Source organism: Lagopus muta, chromosome 24, assembly GCF_023343835.1.
Source record: "Lagopus muta isolate bLagMut1 chromosome 24, bLagMut1 primary, whole genome shotgun sequence".
Lineage (NCBI taxonomy): Eukaryota > Metazoa > Chordata > Aves > Galliformes > Phasianidae > Lagopus > Lagopus muta.
In genome coordinates this window covers 1,298,163-1,320,700 of record NC_064456.1, presented here as the reverse complement: position 1 = coordinate 1,320,700, position 22,538 = coordinate 1,298,163, and the positions used below count along the sequence as shown (strand labels likewise).

The following is a 22,538-nucleotide window of genomic DNA, read 5'->3' as shown; positions in this document are numbered from 1 at the left end:
GAGGCACTTCCGGCCTCGCGCACCGCGGCTGCTGGGGGCCGCCATGGTGGGAGTGGCAGGAAGGAGGGGAGAGGTGGGAGCAAAGCTCCAAAGAAAGGGGCTGGGAGCCCAAAACGAGGGGCTGGAGTGACATGACGTGGCCCTGGAACACGTGAGCCCTCAAGCCAAGGGGCTGGGAGGAGCTCAGACCCCAAGTAGGGGGAGCTGGGAGGGAGCAGATCCCAACAGAGGGGCCCAGGGGAGCCCAGAGGGGAACAAACCCCAAATCGGAATGCACGAGGATCCAATCCCAACTGCAGGGCTTGGAGGAGCTGGGGGAGGGGGGGCTGGCAGGGCCCAAACAGCCCCCCGATGTGCCCCAAACCCTCCAAAGGCTGCAAGCACTCACCCACGGCAAAAGCGTTCTGTTTTTCCTAATAGTTTTCATTAGACTTTAATGATTTATTGCTCATCTGCAAGGATTAATATTGCATTCATTAAAAATCATTCATATACAAAATAAACCTCTCTCCCTCCCAGCCCGACGCTGCCGCCACCCCTGGACATGGCTTAGATGGAGCTGCAGCCCTCAGCCTGGGTGCTGCAACCCACCCGGGTGGGAAAGGCTCCCAGCCCACGGCCCCCAGGAGGGCTGAGGGATGGCAGAGGGGCCACACGTGTCAGGCAAGCGCTCCCCAAGAGGGACAGAGAAGGAGCAGAGGGCACAGGAGGGTGAGCCGAGCTGCGCCATCCCTCCTCACATCATCCTCCAGCCCCCAGCGAGGGAAAAGCAGCGTCGCAGCCATACCCAGAGCCACAGGAGCATCTCCCATCCCTGGGATGGGGTGGCTGCAGGCAGCCGAGCGGCTCTCTGGAGGCACCACGTGCCCGTTATCTCTAATGGGTGACGTGGTGGGGGAACAAGCGAATCCCTCCCTGCTCCGGCCTTTGCTGGGGGAAGAAAAAGGCATTGGGAGAGGGAAAAAAGCCAGGAGGAGCCTCACTGGGTTGCAAGGGCTTTCCCCCAACCCGTGACAAGCTGCAAGAGACGGAGAAGAGAAATACTTGTCACCAGAGAGGATGGGGAAGGGAAGAAGGAGGCGATGAGAGTGGCTGGAACACTGCGGGATGCTGCTGAGGAAGCTCAGCTCGGGGGCGAGCAGCGAGGGGAGCCCAGGGTGCAGGGGCCCACTGGGGCACGGGGAAGGCTCAGTCTGTGCATCCGCCTTGGAAAGAAAGAGAAATGCCCTCCAGAAATATGCAGACATTCTTAACAGCACCCGCCGTGTCCTGCTGGGAGATGGGGCTGCTTGGATAGAGCCCAAACTCCACGGCCGGACACATCGCCCCTCTTTAAGGAGCAAAACAAAAAGGAAAAAGAGGAAAAGAAAGAAAAGAAACAAAGATATGTTTTCAACTCAAATTAAGGTGCAGTTTGGCTAGAAAACAAAACAAAACAAAACAAAAGACAACTAAGAGAGATGAGGATGATGCTGGGTTAAGTGACCCCCATCCGAATTCAGATTAGCACCCTGAAACAGTGAGCTCCCCAGAGCCGGCCAGCAACCGAACGGGGGACCTCGGCCAGGTGGGACGGTCACCTATTCGCGAGGTGGCCAGCAGGTGCCACTCTGCTCCCGAGCAGAGCGAGGAGCATTGAACTAGCAGCTAAAACTGGGCTCTTTAAGGCAATTTAGAAGTTGCAGATAATCCACACAAAGAAAGAAAACGTTAAGGTAAGGTAGAAGAGCATCTCCGGATCTGCAGATATCTCGGAGAAGGTTAAAAACAAAGACAAATTGCCCTTCACACAGCAGGAGAGCGAATCGGGCTGGGAGCCACCAGCGGCCTCAGCCACATGGAAGCAGGGAGATCCCAGGCTCTGTGCTGAGATCACAGAGATGCGACCACATAGGAGGGTGAAAATGAGAAGGGAAAAACAGAAGCGACCTTAAAATCACGCCGGTCAATGTAAAAACAGGGTTCCTTGTTGGTTAAAAGAAGAAAAAAAAGTGAACCAAAATGAAACGATCTTTAAAAATAATCTCCCTAATGTTGCCTTGTGTGGTCTGGTCCTTCATAGGTATGGTCCATCAGTATCTGGAAGAGAAGGGATGGGACAGTGAGGCTGAGGGACGCAGCTCCCACCTGCACAAGAGCCACTGAGCCTCCAGCAAAGGCGCAGACCTGTAGTAGTTGGGTTTGAAAGGCCCGTTTTTGTTGAGTCCCAGGTATTTCGCCTGATCGTCCGTCAGTTCCGTCAGGTGGGCATCGAAGGAAGGCAGGTGCAAGCTGGCAACGTATTCATCTGGGGAACGGGAGAGGGAAGGGGACTCAGCACACAGCAGGACGGGGGGCCTGAGAGGCTGTCCTGGCCCTCTGCACCTGATGGAGCCCTGAGCCCCAAAAGGTGGATGGAAACCCTGCAGGGTGAGGGATGCCCGCAGCACTGCGGAACAGAAACGGAAAGACCTGCGGGCGTTTTGGGGTCACCCTCCCCAACCTCATCCCCTCCCATCCGAGGTTTTGTTCAGCCCACCTCTCACTTTGTCCTTACATCCAAAACCTCTGCCCCGTATCAACCAGTGCAGGAAGCAGCTCGGAGAGGCAGCTCCTTCACTCACCCATCTTCTTGGGCAGCAGGTACACGTCCTGTTTGTAGCGGCCCTCGGGAGCGTTGTACAGCTCAATCAGAGCCAGAGCCTGCAGACATCACAGCAGGGTGAGGAACAGCTGGGACACACAGCACAAAGCTCCCGCGGATGGAGGTAAGGATTTGGAAGCCCAAGGGAGGGGTGAGCACTTCCCAAATGCCCCCAAGGATGCACTTCCAGCCCTTTCCACCTCTCAGGAGCCTGCTGGCACAGGGGAGGAGTGCAGGGGTTGGAGATGAGACGTCAGCTGCCCTGGTGGCAGCACTGGGGGCTCAGGGCCCGAGGGAAAACCACAGCGTGAGAGTGAAGGAAAGGGGAGCAGCTCTAATTCTAAGCCCGAAATGTGAGGCTGCTGCACCACATGGGAACGGGCTGCTTGCTCTGAGCTGGAGGCAGGGCTCCAAAACCCACAGCCTCTCCCTCAGCAGGAATAAAACTGCATCTCCCCCAAGCGCCAGCTCAGACAGCTGAGAGCCAGATCCGAAACACAGCTCCCATCCCTATCAGTTTGCACAGCGAGGAAAAGAAAACCTCCCCCCCCACCGACTTGAGCGCCCTCCCCTCCTTCACAGAGGTGGGCTCAGCCCTGCAGTTTCCTCCCACCCACTGCAGCCAATGCTGAGCACACATCGCACGGCTCGGCCAGATTTAATCATCTTTTTCTTTGAAAAGGTGGAGTCAGGGCAAACAGAGCAGGGCTCAGCCGTGTCCGCCCAGCTGAGGCAGTGCTGATGCTCAAAAGCAGTTTAACCACTGACTCCCAGATCCCCAAAACTCACTCTTGTTGTTGTGACTTGGCAATCAGTCGTCTCAAGATGGAACAAGGCCTGGCTTTTGAAGTAAGCTTAAACCTGTGCTCAGGAAGCTCTCTGCTTGCTTACTGCACAGCAGGAACCGTCAGAGCAAAGCCAGGCTCATTTAAAAGCTACCTCCCAACTTCACGCCATCGTTAAGCACAGCCCAGCCAAGAGGTGGCGGCTCCGTCTGGCGCCAGCGATCCCAAGCATCCAACTGTGTGTTCCCTGCTTCTTCCAAAACATCCCCACCCCAAAGCTTGTGCAAGACCCCGCAGCATCCCAACCCCCCCCCAGGCTACGGACCTGAGTGGTGGCTGTGATAGAGAGCACGAAAGTGGGGACCGTGGAGCAGCTCAGGTTGAGAAGACGGCCCTAAAGACAGCAGGAGAGGAGTGCTGAGAGCTGAGCGTGTGAAACAAATCCAATCTGGAGACAGGACTCACCTCTGTCTCTCTGTCCCTCCCTGGGGCTGGGGACAACCACAGGGCAGTGATTCTAGAGCTACCCACAGGACCAGAGTGTCCACACTCTGCCTTAGCTTAGTTTCCACCCCACCCCTCAGCTTTGGGGAATGGAGATTCTGTGGTTGCTAGGAACTGGGAGTCTCTCCTGCTGCTCCAGGAGTGGGAAGAGGAGACAACCAACCCCCGTCTGCTGGGTGGGAAACCCTGTAAAAGCTGGATGCACAGGGTGTTTGGCTGACAGGGGTGGCACCTCTGTGGCTGCACGTGGGACGTGACACCTCCTCTGCCTCAAGGACAATAATAATAAAAAGCCATTGAGAAACCCCTTTGCTGAGCTCTCCCAGGGACACCTCCCTTTCCAATTCTGACCCTGAGACATTTCCTGGTGGATGCACAGCTCCCAGCACACCTCAGCCAGCAGCACCACCCTCTTCCCATCCGGCCAGATGACGTGGTCCACTTGGGATCGGACCCGCTCCCAGGTCAGCTCGGGGGTCCGGAGGCTGGTCTGCAGGCAGGATGGAGAGGCTGGAATCACCAAGGGGCGACCACAGGGCAGGCAGGGGCAGCAGGGACAGCAGGGACACTCACCACATCGATTTCTGTGTTGGAGTGGCCCATGTTGCACACGATGCAGCTGTTCTTCATGCGATCCAGGTGTTCTCTGGTCACCACGTTCTTGTTTCCTGCAGGCAGGGCAGAGATGAACCCGAGGCAGTGGGAATATAAACCCTCACATTTCTCCTTCCCTGCACTGAAGGAATCGCAGCTTGGGGTAACGTCATTCTCCTGGCTGATCACAGAAAAACAAATGCTGAGTGCTGCCTCTGCTCCCACCAGGGGCCAGGAGAGCCCAAAAACCCTTTGAGGACCGATGGCTTTGATGCCCCCCTTCCCAGGGGCTGAGGAAGACTGCGGTCAAACTGAAGGCTGGGAGCGAAGAGGAAAAGCTCTCCTAAAGAGAGCAGCTTTTGCCAGCGTAAAATGAGGGACTCCTGGCAGCAAAGCATCCATCCTGATGGCTACAGAGCCCCTGAGACACCGCTGGGGAAGGAGCACTGCTCAGCCTGCAGCAGGGCTCACCCAGGACCCCCTCCCTCCCTACCTGTGCAGGTAATGACGACGTCGACCTGACGGATCACTTCACTCAGCTTCACCACCCGAAATCCATCCATGCTGGCGAGAAAGGGGGACAGGAAGCACAATAAGGAGGAGAAGCCTGGTTCCTCTCTGCCTTAGGCCAAAGGGGATCTCAGTCCTAGGATCTCAGCTCTGAATCACTCCCGGCAGCAGCCAGGCTGTCCTTCCACACCCCCAGAGATGCCAGATGCGAGTGGAAGGGCTGTGCAAAGGATCTGGCATCAAAACCTGCTCTCACAATGCCGTGGGAGCTGGGGATGTATGAAATTCTCTGCCAGCCCTGCAGGAATGCTTACAGCAGTCTTCCAAGCCAACTGGCTGCGGCAGCCTACTGCCTGGTATCCCACCACTGAACAAGCCCTGAAACTGCCTTGGTCCTTCCCCATCACACCCCAAAGAGATGAATACTCTCTGAGCTTAGCCACAGATCCTCCTGGTTCTGTTTCAGCCTCTCTGAGGGTTTGCAGGAGGCCAGAGAGCAGAGGAAGAGACGTTACATGTTGGTTGTGAACATCTCACCAGGCTTGAAGGGCGCAGATGGGGTCGATCTCCGTGACGTAGACGATCGCTCCCAGGGCTTTCAGAGCAGCACAGCATCCCTTGCCAACCTGCCAAGGCAAAGCATTGATGTGAAGACAAAAGCAGGGTGCACCAAGTGCTAAAATCCCTCCCCCAAAACATCCTGAGCTGTTTTCCAGCTGCGCCCTGGAAGCCTCAGCCCGAGGCCAGGAGCAGCTGAGCGAGGCACAATTCCACTTGTTGGGCACCACGTGCTCAGCTCCCCTCCAGCACACCACCAGCTGGCAGGAGCTTCCAAACCACCCCACTCACAATCAGCACAGCTTGATAAGCCTTTGCTTCCCCCTGCTGCCTTTAAACCATGGGGTTTCCTGCACTGTCCTGCACTGATGGGGGAACAGATCCTCCACCTCATGCTCCCAGCATCAGCATGGGGAAGCAGAACTCCTACAACAGTGACTCAAGTCCTCTCTCTCCACTACAAAATGACACAGCAGCTCGTCAGCAAAGCCCTTTTCTCAGTGCCATTTACCCATGCTGACACCTGATAGACTCCATGTGCCCATAATCAGCCCTGTTTCGGAGGCACATCGTGCTACCAGGTAAGAAACACCACCAGACACTCCTGCTTATGACCCAGCTCCAACTGGGTGAAAATGGCCAGAAAGGGCAAACTGTGACATCAACCCACATCCCAATGGTGAACCAGCGAGGGTGGAAAGGCTTCCTCAGTCTGCAGAACTGCAGTAAACGTCAGGAGAGGCCCCAGAGACAACAACCCTCAGCATAACTCATGGTTGGAGAGGCACACAGCACCGCAGAGAGCCTGGGAGAGAGCCAGCACAGCTTCTCAGTCGAGCAGAGCTGAGCTCCATTGGTGTCTAAATAAATTAGGAAGCGTGTTCCTGCTGGGAAGAGCATTTGCAGCTACTGCCAGGCCCTCTGCAGCACGGGAACATGAACACCCACACAGACAGCGCACAGATGGAGGGAAGGTGGCAGCTCCCAGCTCTGCGCTCTTCCAGGGCAGAATCATTTACAAGCTCGTGGTTCAACCTCCCCCCTGCCAGAACATCATCCACCAGCAAGAGGCAGCTGCCCTTCGCCTCCTGTGCCACAGGCTCAGCGACAGCCGGGCTGCGTGCTGAACTGGAGCCAGGCACAGCAGATGGGGGCACCCATGGGTAGTTATCATTCAGGCCAGCGTTCCTAGCAAGTTGGATTTGCAGCTCAGCTGATCTGCAGGCAAACTGGGCAATGTGATGCTTGCTCTCCACCCTCCCAATGGGCTCGAGTGAGACGTCTCTCCTAACAGCTCCCCAGATCCGATTTCCTCTATCAATCAAACGTGAGCAGGGAAGGGGCAGGACACTGAGCTAAGGGAAAGGATGGCTGGGGGGAGGCTCATGAAACTCACCTCCCCATAGCCACAAACCACCACTTGCTTCCCTCCAAACATCACATCTGTGGTCCTCTTCAGGCTGGAGGACAGAGAGAGACCTGCTTTGGGACCGGTCAGGCACACAGCAAAGGGCCCCAAAACCAGGTCCTGCAAACGCACAGCGAGGGCAGAGCAGCCCTGGGGATGGGGACAAGGGCTGCACTCACCCGTCCAGGATGGACTCCCGACAGCAATACAGGTTGTCAAATTTCTGTTTGGTCACAGAGTCGTTCACATTCATGGCCGGCACGCAGAGCTTCCCAGCTTTGGAGAGCTGGTACAGCCTGCAAGAGGACAGAGGCAGGTCAGAGCAGACAGCAGCAACCCGACGAGACATCTTCAGATCAGCCTTCCCAAACCCCTACCTGTGCACACCGGTCACACTCTCCTCCACAATCCCTCGGATCTTCTTGAATATGTTGGGGTACTTCTTATAAACCCAATGGGTCAGATCCCCACCATCATCCAGTATCTGGAGGAAGAGCACGGGGCAGTCAAGCTTTCCACCAGGAGAAGCACTTGCAGGGGATGGGGGGAGATACAGAGAGATGGAGAGCATCTGCAGGCACTGCTGGAGAGCTGCCTATGGGCCAGGACTCCTGGGTCCTCCTGGTTGCTTCAGGGGCCCCCTCTGAAAGGGAGGATTTTGTACCCTGCGTGGAGCCAATGGATCCTAACAGGTTTTTTGTGTCCCTGCTACTGCTTTGCAGCCTGGAAACGCAGCCACAGGCAGCACTAACTGAACAGCCTGAGGTCAGAAGGAAGCTACAGCATTCGTGCCCCATAAGGAAACAGCTGAGAGGAAAGGCTGCAGGAGCTGTCAGTCCTGTGCCACATGCTCTCACATCATCTGTGACCACGGACCCCAAGCCAAGGCAGCGAGAGGCATCATCTGCTTTCAGCAAGGCAATGGAGCCCTCGGAAACCCCTGCAGATGGGGTCTGTGTCAAGAGAGGAGCAGTCAGGGCAGCTCCCACAGGGAAACAGGTCTCGTGGCTTCCTGACTCGCTGACAGGCTCCAGCAGGAGATGCTCCCATGCCATCATGCTGTACAGCTCAGGACACTGCAGCTCCCACAACCATCACAGTGACCCCCAGCCCAGCTCCAGCTGCCATTCTCCACGACCCCCATGATTTTGGCACGGACTCAAAGGCCTTTACGACACCAGCAGGTGCCCAGGCACATCGGCAGGCTCCTAAGAACAGCCCCAGGGAGGGGAGGGTGAGGAGCCCCCAGTGACGGCTCCACAGAGGAAGAGGAAGGGCTGGAAGAAGGCTCGTTACCATGTTAGCCTGCCAGCCATCTACGTTAACACAGCGGTCAATGCACCACCAGAAGTCATCCTCTGACTCTCCCTTCCAGGCAAATACGGCAACACCTAGAAGGAGAAGAGGAGCATCCTTGGCACCCGCTGAGTTTGGCACAACTTTCTGCTTGGGAAAACCCCAGACAAGGAGAACCACGCAGGGACCAAAGCCCAGGATCTCACCTACATATCCATCCCTAAAAGATATTGGGTCTGAGCCTTTCCTGAGACAGGGACTGGAAGGGATGCTGCCCCACGGCTCAGCACCACTCACCTGCTTCTGCCAAGGCAGCTGCCACCTCGTTCTGGGTGGAGTAGATGTTGCAGGCAGACCAGCGGCACTGCGCCCCCAATGCACACAGCGTCTCAATCAGCACCTGTGGGACAGAGGGCTGAGCAGGGAAGGCCCAGCACAGCCTGCTGCAGTGCACAGCCAGGGAAAATGCAGGCAGCAGAACCTCTGTGAGAGGTTGCCAGGAATGCGGAGGGGCCTTCAGCAAATCCCCCATGGAGGAGAGTGGGGAAAAGGTGGCTTTTCCCACCTTGGATGCTCAAATAAGAAGCCACTCACCGCAGTCTGTGCTGTAATGTGTGTACAGCCTACGATTTTAGCTCCGGCCAAAGGTTTCTCCCCTTGAGCTCGCTTCCTGAGTGAAATCAGAGCAGACATGTCTGCAAAAGGAACGCAGGGGTTTTAATGATGGCTTTTAATGATGGCTTTACTCCAGGGTGGGACCCCTTTCTGCCAGACCTGCTCCCCTCTCAAGGGTCTCGCAGGACACATCTGGTCCCATTGCTCTCGCCACAGTCAGAAACCTCCCTGCCTCTGCTCTGACAGCTCTGTCCAAACTGGGATCAGGACTCCAGCATCATCTGTCCCTTGGCAAAGCCAACACAGCACCTCCCAGGCACGTATGAAGGGGTGTGGGGTGGGTGCTGCCCAGGGCAAGCACCAGGGCGCCCCCATGAAGGGCAGCCACCAGCCTCACTGCAGGATCACATCAATATGAAACACCTAAAGATGGAAACAGTGCCGCCGTACCTCGAAAGAGCTGCTCTAAATGGCTCTGTACCTTTCTCTGGCTTTGGTAGCTTGTGTCTAAAAGGAGCCTGGAAGCAAAGTTACCCAATCAGAAGGGTAATTCAGCTTTCCACAAGCCACAAGGGAAGAGGCTGAGACAGTTTTAGCGTCTCCAAAGGAGCTGCAAGATCCTCTCCCACTGAGGCTCCCCATCCAAAACCCCAGGAACACACACAGCCCTGCTATCACTTAAAAACAAATGCAACCTATCGTTCATGCTTGCTGTTGCATTTAGCTCTTCCCCACATCGCGTGCTGATTTGTGGAGGGAAGAGAAGGCACTGGAGGCACCTGAGACCACGAGGAGAGTTGTGGGAACCCCCTTGGCTCAGCACCCTGAGCCCCTCAGACCCCCACAGCCCCCCCTCACCTTGCTCAGCGATCTCAATCTCCCGGCGTCCAAACTCTGCCTGCTTGATGTTCTTCACGCAGAAGTTGCTGCTGCCTTTGGAGTTGGTTTGCTGCTTCTCACGGGGAGACACCTCATCATCAGAGCTGTCTGTGTAGGAGGCAGCTAAAGCCAGCAGAGGAACGCGTGTCACCCCCAGTCCTGGTGCTCTCTGCCCCGTTTTGCTTCCTGGCTTTCATGCACGCCTGCTTATGGCTCAGACTACAAATCTCACAAGGAAAAGCCTTGTCCATAAGGAAGCTGGCACTCTCACTCTTGAAAACAACTCAGTGCTGAGCGATCATAGAGTCATAGAATGGCCTGGGTTGAAAAGGCCCACAGTGCTCATTCAGTTCCAACCCCCTGCTACGTGCAGGGTCACCAACCAGCAGCCCAGGCTGCCCAGAGCCACATTCAGAGCCTGGCCTTGAATGCCTGCAGGGATGGGGCATCCACAGCCTCCCTGGGACGCGCTGTGTGATGCACTGAAGCCCAACTACGAGAACGAATGAGGCTGATTTAGCAGAATACAAACCTCCCAGAACCCCAGAACCACCCCTTACACCTCAGAGCACAGCCCAGCAATACAGAGCATCCTGAAACCAATGCCACAGCAGCACCACCAGCAGCCCTGGGGTCACCTACCAGAGCTGTAGCTGTCAGTGGAAGACTGCGAGATGGAGCGGGACAGGGAGCGGCGGCCGGTCTTGGTTGGGAACTTGGTGAACTCCTGCATGTCATCTGCAAACTGGATTTGCTGAGAGATGCAAAGGAAGAGAAAGTGCTCAGTGAGCCCGTGCTCCATCATCTGCTGTGGCCACACGGGCCCAGGGCTCCTTGCAGTGTGCTGCTGTCACAGAACTGAGCGCTACCAAACGTCCCCAGCTGCGGCTCCGTGGCTGCAGGCGCCCAAATCAGAACCTCCTTTTCTGCCTCCTCGTATCCCTGCCACCAGAATTTCATAGCAGATTTGGTGCCTAACACCCGAGGTCAAAACAAAGAGCCTTGGAACATCCCCTCTGGCTCCAAGAACACTGGTGTGCTCCTGCAGGGCAAGCACTGTGCAGCCCTCTGGCCGAGCCCTGGGTGGCTGAGGTCCCCACGCAGCTCCATCAGCATCAGCCCCTCCGTCACCAATTCTGCTGTTTCTGCCCAAAAACACAGCACTGACAGAGCTGGTCCCAGCACCAGCTGCGATCCTGGCACTCCTATCTCCTTTCCCAGGTTAAAAACAAGGCACGTCCTTCCAAAACCCACACTAAGAGCTGGGGGGGGGGGGGAGAAAACCAGCGAGGGAACATTTCAACAAAAAGCAGTTGACATTGCATTGACTTTCAATCTCCTGCTTGTTACAGATGTTTCCATTGGAAGAGATGCCCTCCAACAGCTCTTCCTCCCTCCCGGTTCGGCCAGAGGCAACTCAGGGCTCCACCAGCCTCAAAGAAGGGGCAAAACAGCCCCACTGCTCCTGTAAGGGCTGCATTCAAGGCAATGAGGAAAAGAGCCCCAGGGCCTCCCTGGCTTGCTGACAGGGGACAGGACCCCCACCCTGCTGACAAAGAGCCCCAGTGCGGTCTCTTCCCTCTGATGGTCACTGCAGGATTTAATTTTGGCACTTTAATAAGGATGAGACCTCATTGCAAGGAGTATCGTTAACAGCATCCCCACGGGCATAGGAAACCTCCAGAAAAGCCCTGAAGAGATCAGCATAGAGGCCTCAAGGAGGGGGTTTCCATGCCATTGCAATCCCCAAAAGCTCTGATGTGGCAAGCAGGCTCTGAGAGCAGAAGAATGAAGCTATTTAGCTGAGCCATCCATCCCACACAGGAGGAACCCGGCAGAGGACGGCTGCGTTCATGGCTGGGAGGACTGGGAATCTCCATGGAGTTTGCAGCTTTGGATTTGCAAAATCCTTTCAGGTTGCTCAGTGCAGAGGGAGGAGGAACCCGAAGGTGTCCCAGCTCACAGGAGAGCTCAGAGGTGTGGGACCACATCCAGCAAGCAGCGCCAGGTGCTCAGCAGCCTCATCCTGGGGGACACACTGCCTTCCCCCCTGAAGAATGATGCTGCCAGGCCCTGCTCAAGGCCTGCTGCTTGGCTCCAGCTTACCAAAGAGAGCCCAAAGATGGCTGTGCCATTCCTGCAGCAGCACAGAGCGCTTCCAGGTGGAAAGCAGAGCAGCAACGCCGCCAGCACAGCACCACTCCCAGCCCATCCCTCTGGCAACCTGTCAGAGCAGAGGGTGTAAACATGCCCCCATCAGACAGCTGCTGGCATTAAACCAGCTTAAAAGCCCGAGCTGAGGTGTTTTCTCTATCTCAGGAAAAGTTTTCCAGGAAAGAGGTGAACCCAGGAGATAAAACAGCGCAGCCAACGCAGTCTGGTGCTGCAGCACAGGCAGCAGGCACGTGTCAGCTCACAGCTTGGGCACCCAGCGCATGGCAGCCCGAGGTGTAACACCTCCCTGTGGATGGCAAACAGGAGATGCATGGGCTGAGGGTGGGGATGGGGCTGTGCTTCACCACCACCATCCCCACTGATGCACGCAGCAGCTCCGAGGCACGGCAAGGTCCCACTGCTTGGAGCAGCAGCTCTGGGAACTGGGTTTGAACCAAGGGAAAAAAGAAACATCACTGCTAAGGAAACAGAGCGCTGAATTAACCACAGTAATCCCCACCGTGGCTTTAGCAGAGCTCATCTGAACCGTGCAGCTTAGCAAAATCTGCCCCATCTAAAATTATCGCCCAACGCAGCTTCTGACCCGAGCCTGCTTGGCACATCAGGACTGCAGCACTGGGTGGGCACTGCTGCATTACAGCAAGGCCAAAATCCCCCAATCCCTCAGCACGGAGCAGGGCTGGGATGGATGGAGCTGGATGGGGGGGAGGTGAGAGCTGCGTGTGAGCAGCAAGCATCGTGCGGAGCTCCAGCCTGGGAGCGCAGGGCTCAGCCAGCTGCCCTGGAGGAAAACACCAGGACCTGAGGTCTGCCTGCCAAGTTTCAGCCCAGCTGTGCTGCCCGCCAACCACACACGACCTCAATCACACCTGATGAGGCTGAAGCACGTTTCCTCCCCTTGCAAAACACAGCACGGCTGTGGCTCCCACCCCAATGCTCCCCAGCACCTGGGAGAAGCCATGGACCGCAGCCACCACCTTGAGCACACGGTGCAGCCACGCTGTGTGACTCAGTGGGAGCCGGCTCTGAACTCCATGCAAGGCAAGGAGGTGACCCACCTAAAGCAACTCAAGGCAGCCAACCCCCATTTAGCATCACTCCAAGGCCAGGTCAGCAGCTGCCCCCACTGCAGCACCCCTCCTGCAACCTGCCTTCAGCCCCTTGCTTTGTCGTTCCCATGCATTCAGGCAGCCTGTGCCTTCCATCCCAGCACCCACCCCCTTCACCAGCCCAGCACCCAGCTGCTGGGAGGGCACGCAGAGCTCTGCAGGCCTGGAGGTGGGCAGCTTCCAATGCCCAGGCAATTACCTGTGCAGAAATCCCACTGCCCCGTGCAGTTTGCTCTGGGGAAGCCGTGGCTGTGTTCTCATGCACAGCTTCGCCCCGCCGTGCGGCTGAGTTTGGACATTTCCTAACGACAATTGTTCTAATTCATTTCTTTTCAGCGGAGAGTGGCTGCGTTCAGTTCAATGCGGCAGGAAGGAAGGGAAAAGGCACCCCAGGGGCTGAGGCCTCTCCAGTCACACAGCAGCCAAGGAGGAAAAAAAGAGACGAAAAAAGAGGGGAAAAACACAACCACAACCAACACAGCGTGAGGCTTTTCTTATTTTTCTAGGTCAAAAAGAAGAGCAGAGCAGCAGGTTTGCTCAGGACAGCCCCCCGGAGAGGGGACAACTCCTTCTGGGCTCTGATCCTGCAGCCACCCGTCCAGAGATGCTGCTGGGGAGCACAGCCACAGTTGCTGGCAGCAGCCCCAGGCAGGCAGTGCTGTCCTCAGCCCCACTCGGCCCTACTTGCAAGCTGACCAAACGCAGCTCCTGCAGCCTCCCCGAGCACAGCAGCGTCCACAGTGGGAGCAGGGACCCATCCAGGGGCAAAGATGCTGCTCAGGACTCAACCAAACGTGTGTGGTTTTGGGATAGAAGTCACGAAGGCAGCTATGGGTGTTTTTGGGCACCTACTCTGCCAGGTTACCCAACCCCAGGGGCATTTCTAGCCTGCATTGCCCTGAAGGATCCAAGGAATGAGGCAGATGGGGACACAGGTTTCAGCTCCCATTCTGACCTCTCACCACGCCAAGCTCCAAACCAGCACCAAGGGGAGGTTTGGAGAAAGGCTTCAGGTGCACATTTGGCCCTGTGGTTCATCCAGCCACCCCATTCTACCTCCTCCTGCCGGCCAGAACCAAGCTACAAGATGTAAGACTGCACAAGCTGGCCGTGGCCAAGCTGGAGGCACAACCAGATTTCCAGCCCAAATTCACTCAGCAGCAAAGAAAAACCCCAGCCAGAGCCAGGGCAGATTTGGGACGAGATGACCTTTGATGCTCCCTTCCAGCTCCATGATTCTAGGATTCTATAATGCTATGGGCAGGGGGCTGGCATGAGCGACACCCACAGCTTTGGCCACGGCCACAGCAGCAACATCAGCATCTTCTGATGGTCTGCAGAGCAGCAGCCATCACATGCACAAGCAGGAGCCAGCCCTGCCCCACAGGGCAGTCACAGCTCGAGGACTTTCTCCCTGGGGACACAGCAGCTTCCCAGCCCTTTGAAGACATCCCCATGTGCTTCAGGGGGTGATTTGGTTCAGCTTCATGGATCAGGGCTCATCTCCACAGAGCGCTGCTTCCATCCATACCTGCAGCTCAGGAAGGCAGGAGCTGCTGCCAGCAAGGCAGGGCTGAGCAGGAACCACAGCCAAACCTCAGCCTGAAACGCTCTACAGTTCCCAACAAGGAAATAAAGGGCACTGAGGTCCTGGCCAAACGAGCTGGCCGAGCCCTACCACCATCCTCCATCCTTCGCTGGCAAAATGCTGGGGGATGAAAAACAAAACCAGAACGTTTCCATGAGCACAGGGGAAGGATTACAGACTTTCAGTGCACGGGAGAGGTGAAGGAACAGCAGGAAAGGAGCGGGTTCACCCCAAAGGTTTACAAGGCTGCAAAGCGCCGCGAGGTCTCGGCCACCCCACGAATCACCGAATGCTGGTGAGGGGAAAATTAAACAGAGCACGGGATTAAATAAAATCAATGTGATTTTAAGCACCCGACTGTTAAAGAGTAACTGGGAATAATTGCTGCCTTATAAACACCTTCAGGTCAAAGGTGTGCTGCCTCCAGCAGCGGCAGAGGAAAGCTCTCCAGCAGCAGATAAGGCACCTGGTCCTTGGACTCCAGGCTTCCAGGCAGAGCATTGCTCCCTATGGGAGAGTTCCTGGAGCAGTCTGATACCAGAATCTGCACGGGCAGTGAACGCCCATCAGGTTGCAGGGTTCAACCCTTCCAAACCAGCTGGGGTTACCTGCACACCTCCTGCAGTGCAAACAGAGATTGTTGGGTCAGCCCATGCACCCCCAGCAGAGATAGCAAGGTTTGTGGAGGGCGGATGAGGCTTGGGAACAGGGAAAGCATCACTCAGGAGGAGCCTTTTGTGGGCTCAGGGCTCTGATGGGTTTGGAAAGGGCACAAACTCACCCATCAGCCACCACTAAGAGCCCCAGCGGAACTTCAGAGCTCGAGGGCCACAGAAATCCGTGCATCACAGCTGACAGGGAATCAACTTCAATTAAGGGCCATTTTTAAATGAAACCCAACTTCTTCCAGCCTGAAAAGGACGCAGGAACACACAGGAGTGCTGTCAGAGGGCTCATCCAGCCCTGCTGTGCAAGCTGGCAGAAAACCCCAAACCTCTCCTAACCCAAAGCCACGAGCAGCGAGGCAGCCCAACACCCAGGCTGCCCCACCTGCCTCTGCTTCCTCCCCAGACGCAGCCTGCAGAAGCCCAGGAGCACTTCAAGACTTCTTTTGGTCTCTCAACAGACCGAGCACCTCAACCCCCAGACCCAACCATGTCAGAAGATGCTCCATCCCAACGCCATGGCTGTAAGGGAATCAGCATCACGCAGGAGCAGAGCTGAGCCCTCCCTGGCAGCAGGATTGATTCAGTTCCATCTGGGGCAGCAGGAGGGGGAAGAAGTGAACGATCCTCATGTCCTGCCCGCAGCCCAGGCTCCTGCCACCTGCACAAACCCCAGCCAGCCAAGTTGGGCAGCGCGAGCTCTGCAGGAGAAGCTGTACCCACCTCCAAAGGCAGCAGGAGCCTCACCCGAATGACAGCACAGCCTGTTTAACTAGCTGGAACGTCATGTCCCCAGCCATTGAAGTTCTTTGGCCGTCACCAACCTGAAGTAAACAGATTCTGCAGCAGCAATAAGCTCGTTACCAAGGCCACCGTATTGATCCCCAAGTGGAATTAAAAGGCGCCGTTCAAGCACGCTGCAGGGCAACTGAGGTGGGCTCCCAAAGGCAGCCCCCACCTGCAGCTGTGACAGGGGGCCCTGCTGTGATGCTGGGGACTTTCTGAGCCTCCTACAGTGGCCCCGAACCTCTCAAATCGACCCACGCTCCCCAAGTCATTGAGAAGGGGGGTGATCACGTGCTGCCAAAGCATTGGCACAAGGTCCCCTGTGGGCAGCACTCCATGGGACAGGCAGGAACGTCACCACGATGCTCCAGGGCGACGTGAGGCAGAGTCCCCAGATAAGCAGGCGTCGATCAAAGGGCTCAGCAGGAAGTGAAGCAAAGCCCTCTGCAAACAGCAGCGTTGCCCACAGGAAGCTCGCGATGATGATAACGACTACAGCCAGCCAGAAGCAAATCTCCTGGACTAAGTGCTGCTCAAACAGCAGGGATGTGGTGCTCAGAGATTGCTGGGAGGAGCAGGGCACCGTCCTCACCTGCAAAAGCCTGGGCTGAACCGGCTGCTTATTGGCAAGGCTCACTGCCAGGCTTGCTGGCTGTTAGAGAAGGACGCCCAGCCACAGCCTTGAGCAGGGGCAGCACGAACAGGATCCAGCTTGGGCAGGGAACAACACCCAGGGAAAACTGTCAGGGTCCCAAAGAAAGCATTGGTGTAGGGCTGGACCCAGCCTGATTGTGCATTTTGGGAAAGGCCTAAAGAAAACAGGGCCTTGCTGCCAGTATTCCTCCCGTGCTCCCATCGCGGCTCCCACCAGGGCCAGGAGCCCCAGAGCCCATCTGTGCACAGTTTGCACCACCAGAAGGCCAGAGCTGCTCCTGAGGAGTGCTGGGAATGGACATCCAGGCCCCTTCCTAGCCCTGAAGGTCAGCAAGCGCAGTGGAAACAGCCGACCTGCTGTGCTGCAGGAGGGGGAGAATGGAGAGCAATGAAAACGACCCAAGAGCGGCTTTCACACAACTAATTACAGATGCTGTCACTTCACAAAGCACCACCAATCCCTGCTCCCAGCCCCAAGCAAAGCATCTCAGCTCACAACACTGCATGGCTCGCGCTCGCCATGGGTCAGGGGCCCCGACTGTAGGGCACAGCAATGCGTTAGCTGCCTCCCCACTCCGAGCAAAGGCCAAATCAGCTCTGTGCTGAGCAGGAGGAACCCCCCCCTGCTCCCCCAAACACACACACACTGGATATGGGAAGGGAAAAGTGCAGGGAGATGATAGAAGAACAGATGGTTGGGGAAGGAAGCAGCTGAGCACACAGCATCTGGTTTGAGAACCAGCAGAGGAGGTGGCTACAGTGGGGGACAGGCACAGAGAGGCAGGCAGGATTCAGGAGCAGCCAGGATGAGGGATGAAATTAAAGGCAGAGCAAAAATGAGCAGCCCTGAGAGCCGTGTCAGCACAAGGGCAGCCCCGTCCCCAGGACATGCTGGGTTCCTGAGCATCACACGGCAGGGATTACAGACATGCGAGGACAGAGAGCAACAGGGCTGAAGCCCAGCACAGAAGCAGACTGCAGCAAGGTCAGGGAACACTCAGCAGCAAAAAGCTGCAGCAGAGGCAGCTCGGGGTCCCCTGCTCCCACCTCCTGCCAGCTCCACAGCACAGCAGCGCCGTGTCCCACTGCACGGCTCTGCAGGGCTGCAGCACCAACCCCAGCACGCAGCGCTGGAGCTCATTCCACGTTCACTGCATGAATAAGCAGATCTGTCTGCAGAGGGGGAGAGCGTCCGTCTGTCCGCCAGCGCCCGAGCGTGAAGGTGCCTGCATGGAGCTCACGGCAGATGGGTGACAAACAGGGACAAAGCATGCAAAGCTCCCCCTGCTCTTCCCCCCCCCATCCTCCCCCCAGCTCAAGGGCACACAGCACAGCCGGGAGCTCAGAGCTGCAGCAACCAGCTGAGACAGGCTGGGAAAATCCGCCTCCAAGGGCGCCTGCGGGTCTCAGGGGTGCAGGCAGCCCAACTGCAGCAATGATGGCACGCAGGGCGCAGGGAGAGCACGCACTGCCCTTCTGTTCTCCTTCATCCCCGCGTCCACAAAGCAGCCTCAACCCTCCCCCCCCCCCATCACATCAGGGCACGCGCAGCACAGAGCACCGTGCTCAGCATCGCTCACCTCTGCCTGCAAAGCTCTCCTTGCCCAGCAGCCAAATCGCCCCCACCACAGCTGCTGCTGTTCTGCTGACAGCCCGAGTTACCGTAAAGCGGAGCAGCAAAGGAGCTTCAGAGCCTGCAGGCAACGCCAGCAGCTCCTGGAGGAGCACCGGCCGCATTGCTGCAGGGAGCCCACAGCTCTGAGCGCCTCGACGGCAGCAGCTGCGACTTAAATCCGGAGTTGATTGTATGTAATCTTTTAATCTCTTACCTCCTGCTGTTTCACTTTTTCACCTTAAGCAAATCAACGACAGGAGGGGGAAAAACCGCACCTGGGTCAGCGTCACCAAGGAGAGTAATGCTGTGGGGTCCACACAGCTCCAATGCGGCTGAGCTGCTCCCCAGCACTCAAGCAGAGCCCCAGGCTGGGGACACCCACCCTGTGTGCTGGCACAAGGCAAGGCTGCTCTATGAGGAGCTCATTGGTGGCAGGTCACACACAGCTCGGCATCATCCCACCCTCCCCACTGCCCAGCACTCCATCCCAAAGCTCAAGGAAGCCAAAAGAGGGTGCACAGCGTCCTCCAGCTCCACCTCTCAGCCATCTTCTGTGCTGAGAACTGCCTTAAGAAGCTTTGGCTTGCATTAAAACCAAGAGGCATTTTAATGGTTTAATTGCAATCCCGCTTGGAAGGCATCTGAAATGCCTCCACCTGGGGGCAGGCAGCACTGTATCGCAGGAGAGCAATTCTCCATCCTCCTCCTTTCCACCATTACCGAGCCCTATTTGCACAAACTACTCAGGCAAGGAGAACAACGGCCCGAAGCGTTTTGTTCCTTGACCTCAGCAATGCACGCTCCCCAGGATCTCAGCGCCTGCTGATGTTATCAGCCTCAAACGCCTCCTGTCGCTCAGGGCACCTCCAGCATCACCACCCAGCCGTTGCAGTCTGACGGCTGCTCTCGGTGCTGTGCAACAAAGCCGTGCACGCAGCAGCAAACCCAAGGTAAGAAAGCATCCCATACCTGCCCAGGCAGACAAACCTCGCCTCTGAGAACACCGGGTTGAATCCCCCTGGGCACAGAGCTCATTCCTCGTTCTCTATGTAGGATGCTTCGGGATTCACTGCTTGCTCTCCTCCCCGCCTCACCCCATAAACATCCCAGGGGCTACGTGGAAAACAACAGCAATAAGAACGGAAAAACAACGCCTGAGCCTCCCCTGCAAGATCCCAGCTCCGCATTCCTCTGTTCCTTCCTCCAGGCCACGTCCAAAGCTTGGATAAACAGAACTGGGCACGAGAAAACCTCCAAACCTCCAACCCCCCTCACAACGAGAGGCACCGAGCAGCACATCCAGCACAAAGCAGCACAGAGCAGCACATCCAGCACAGAGCAGCACATCCAGCACAGAGCAGCACATCCAGCACAGAGCAGCACATCCAGCACAGAGCAGCACATCCAGCACAGAGCAGCACATCCAGCACAGAGCAGCACATCCAGCACGGCGCCGCCGGAACCACGAGCAGAGCTCGGCTCCGAGCACGCGGGGACCCCCGGCAGCCCAGCGCGGAGCCCTGCGGGGACGCAGAGCCCAGCACCGTGCCGACCTGCGGGGACACGCAGCTCCCCGCCCCGCAGCACGGCGATGCGACGGAGCTGCTCGGCCTCCGGCTCGCTCCGCACGCCGAATTTCACCCCGCTGCCCTTCGGGCCGCCCCAGGGCAGCGCTCACGGCTCAGCCCATCACTCCAGGCAGCTCAACACGATGCAGCACGGAGCGAACCCCGACAAGCCGGTACCTTTTTGGGCGCTTTGGTGACGGTGGCCATGAAGGAAAACTTCTCGGCGTCCTCCGCTTCCTTGGCCTGCTTCGCCTCCTCGCCGCCGGCGGGCTCCGGGACCGACATCGTGCGGCGGGGCGGAGCGGAGGGCGGGGAGGGGAAGGGCAGGCTCGGCTCGGCTCGGCTCCGTTCGGTTCGGCTCGGCTCCGTTCGGTTCGGCTCGGCTCCGTTCGGTTCGGCTCGGCTCCGTCAGCGCCGGTTCGCAGCGCTCTGCGGCGGACACTGCGGGCGCCGCGCGAGGCGCCGGGGGCGTCTCTGCTGTGACGTCAGCGCGTGGTGACGTCATCACGCGCCCGCCGGAGAAGCGAAGCGGGGAGACGGCGGAGAGAAAAGGTGGGGGGGGAAACGGCGCTATGGCGCCCCCTGGTGGTAGAATGGGGGAACGGACCGCCGCGGGAGGACTTCGGGAAAGTGGGAGGGGGCTGAGGGGGGGAGCGTGGGGAAGAGTGATGGTAGATAGACAGACAGACAGACAGACAGACAGATAGATAGATAGATAGGGAGATAGGGAGATAGGGAGATGGATGGATGGATGGATGGATGGATGGATGGATGGATGGATGGATGGATGGATGGATGGATGGATGGATGGATGGATGGATGGATGGATGGATGGATGGATGGATGGATGGATGGATGGATAAAGGACTAAAGGAGTAAATAAAGGAATAAATAAATAAAGGACAAAAGAAATGAATGAATGAATAAATAAATAAGTAAATAAATGAAGGGAAAAGTAAATAAAGGAATAAAGGAATGATGGAATGAATGAATGAATGAATGAATAGATAGATAAATAAAGGAATAAAGGAATGAAGGAATAAGATCAACCCACTGATTTTCTGGTTCTGTAATAAATAAACAAATAGAATCATAGGATGGTTTGGGTTGGAAGGGACCCCAAGGATCATCAAGTTCCAAACCCTGCCTCCCACCCCCCCCCTCCTTCCAACCTCATGGAATCCAGCAAGGTCCTGCGCCTTGGTCAGGTAAATCCCAAGCACAGATTAAGGTTGGGTAGAGAATGGCTTGAGGGCAGCCAAACAAAAGAAAGAAGCATTTGTCACGGTGGGGAGGGCTGGGATGGGGTGTAAAGGTGCAGGGAGGGTCAGCACCCCCAGCCCAGCCCCCCGCTGTTCTCCCCATGGCCACATCCCGTGTCGATCCAGCAGGGCTGAGTGCAATGCGATGGGCACTGCGGCTCATCCTGCCCTGGTGTCCATCTGTCCATCCATCCCCACGGTGCTGAGGGGCTCCTGTTCCCCCCTGGGACCCTCATTTCCCACCCTGTCCCCCCCTTTCCAGTCCCAGCAATGGGGTTACACCCGCATGCCTCCCCACGTTGCTCGTCCCCACCGCAGCCCCGCAGTGACAAACCCAAAGAGCGAGCGGCGTTGCGGCCCGTATTTATCCATTTAACCAAAACTGTTCTGTCTGACCACAGATCAGGACCAGGCCGGTCCTCACTCGAGGCAACCCATCCCATCAGGGTGGCCAGGATCTGTCCCTGCTGCCCCGATGGCCCCAAGTGTGGAACCGCAGCCCCGCGGTGCTTTCCGGGACGGCGCTGCCCCGTCAGCAGTCTGCGGCCATGCAGCCCCATGGGGAGGGCTGCGATCCAGCAGTGCCCCATCCACAGCCACCCCAGTGCCAAAGCTTCTTTCCCTGCCCAGCTCTTCAAACTTTGGGGTTTCGGCTTCCGTCTGAGCGCATCACCTGTTTTTAAGGTGGAAAAATCCATCCTGGGGGCTCTCGTGTACCTGCAGGAGGGATTGTCTCCCTTCTCTCCTGTAGAAACGTGGAGGGGTAGGAATGGCTCCATCCCTCCTTAAGGTTCCCGAAAGTGGGCATTGAGGTTTTGCAGCTCCAACCCACCTCTAGGGCTCCTAAAAGTGTCAAGTTTGCCCCTTAAATCTCCTCCACTCGCTTCTGCTTTGGGCTGCCCAGAGCACGTGGGGGTGCTGGGGCTGGGTGTAGGGGAGTTGCACACTCAGGGAGGTGCCCCCCCACCTCTTCCCCCCACCCCACGGCCCCTTCTCCAACACCACCGCCCCACAGCCATCATTCAGCTCCAAAGCTGCAGCAGGGCAGGGGCTCGCTGCCCCCCCCCTTCCCCTCCACAGCCCCCAAGCTCTGCTCACCCCCTTGAGAACAACCCAAGCAGCCTCTGACCCCAACCACCCCCTTCCCCCCCCCCCCCCCCCCCCCCACCGCGACCATAATCACTATGGCCCAGATCCGGACAGATATATATAGGTCCCACTTCCTTGGGAAGGGGATGTGGACCTGGGAAACCCCCGGCTGCTGCTGAGGAGAGGAAGGGCTGGGCTGAGTCAGCTGCCCTCGAGGAATCCTGTTTGTCAGCAAACACGGCCCCAAACGGCCCA

General features: G+C 57.2%; 1 protein-coding gene across 5 annotated transcripts; it reads right to left on the bottom strand.

Annotated features, from left to right (window-relative positions):
• Positions 1 to 453: 453 nt before the first annotated feature.
• On the bottom strand, positions 454 to 20,450 carry AHCYL1 (adenosylhomocysteinase like 1). 5 transcript variants are annotated; one of them, XM_048926005.1, is made up of 18 exons: positions 20,314 to 20,432; positions 20,110 to 20,278; positions 10,415 to 10,526; positions 9,752 to 9,895; positions 8,873 to 8,973; positions 8,576 to 8,678; positions 8,279 to 8,373; positions 7,360 to 7,466; positions 7,162 to 7,278; positions 6,971 to 7,034; positions 5,554 to 5,642; positions 5,000 to 5,070; positions 4,486 to 4,580; positions 4,304 to 4,402; positions 3,734 to 3,802; positions 2,604 to 2,682; positions 2,167 to 2,287; positions 454 to 2,079 (listed from the first exon to the last, which is right to left on the bottom strand). In XM_048926005.1, exons 2-18 carry the CDS (start codon positions 20,215 to 20,217, stop codon positions 2,073 to 2,075), a joined length of 1,581 nt encoding a protein of 526 aa, XP_048781962.1. In that variant the 5' UTR covers positions 20,218 to 20,278; positions 20,314 to 20,432; the 3' UTR covers positions 454 to 2,072. The 5 variants fall into 5 exon arrangements, with proteins under 5 accessions (XP_048781962.1, XP_048781963.1, XP_048781965.1 ...); XM_048926006.1 differs by having other exon boundaries at positions 9,752 to 9,880; positions 20,110 to 20,450; XM_048926008.1 differs by lacking the exons at positions 20,110 to 20,278; positions 20,314 to 20,432 and adding an exon at positions 18,640 to 18,746.
• Positions 20,451 to 22,538: the final 2,088 nt, after the last annotated feature.

Bases quoted from the DNA above. Each gene is read 5' to 3' on its own strand.
- AHCYL1 (XM_048926005.1), bottom strand. From the start codon at position 20,217: ATGTCGGTCCCGGAGCCCGCCGGCGGCGAGGAGGCGAAGCAGGCCAAG. The intron at 9,896-10,414 runs GTAGGTGACCCC...TGCTGGCTTTAG, and splicing joins CACTGACAGCTACAGCTCTG to CTGCCTCCTACACAGACAGC. The intron at 2,288-2,603 runs GTGAGTGAAGGA...CCCGTTCCCCAG, and splicing joins CCTGCTGCCCAAGAAGATGG to ATGAATACGTTGCCAGCTTG.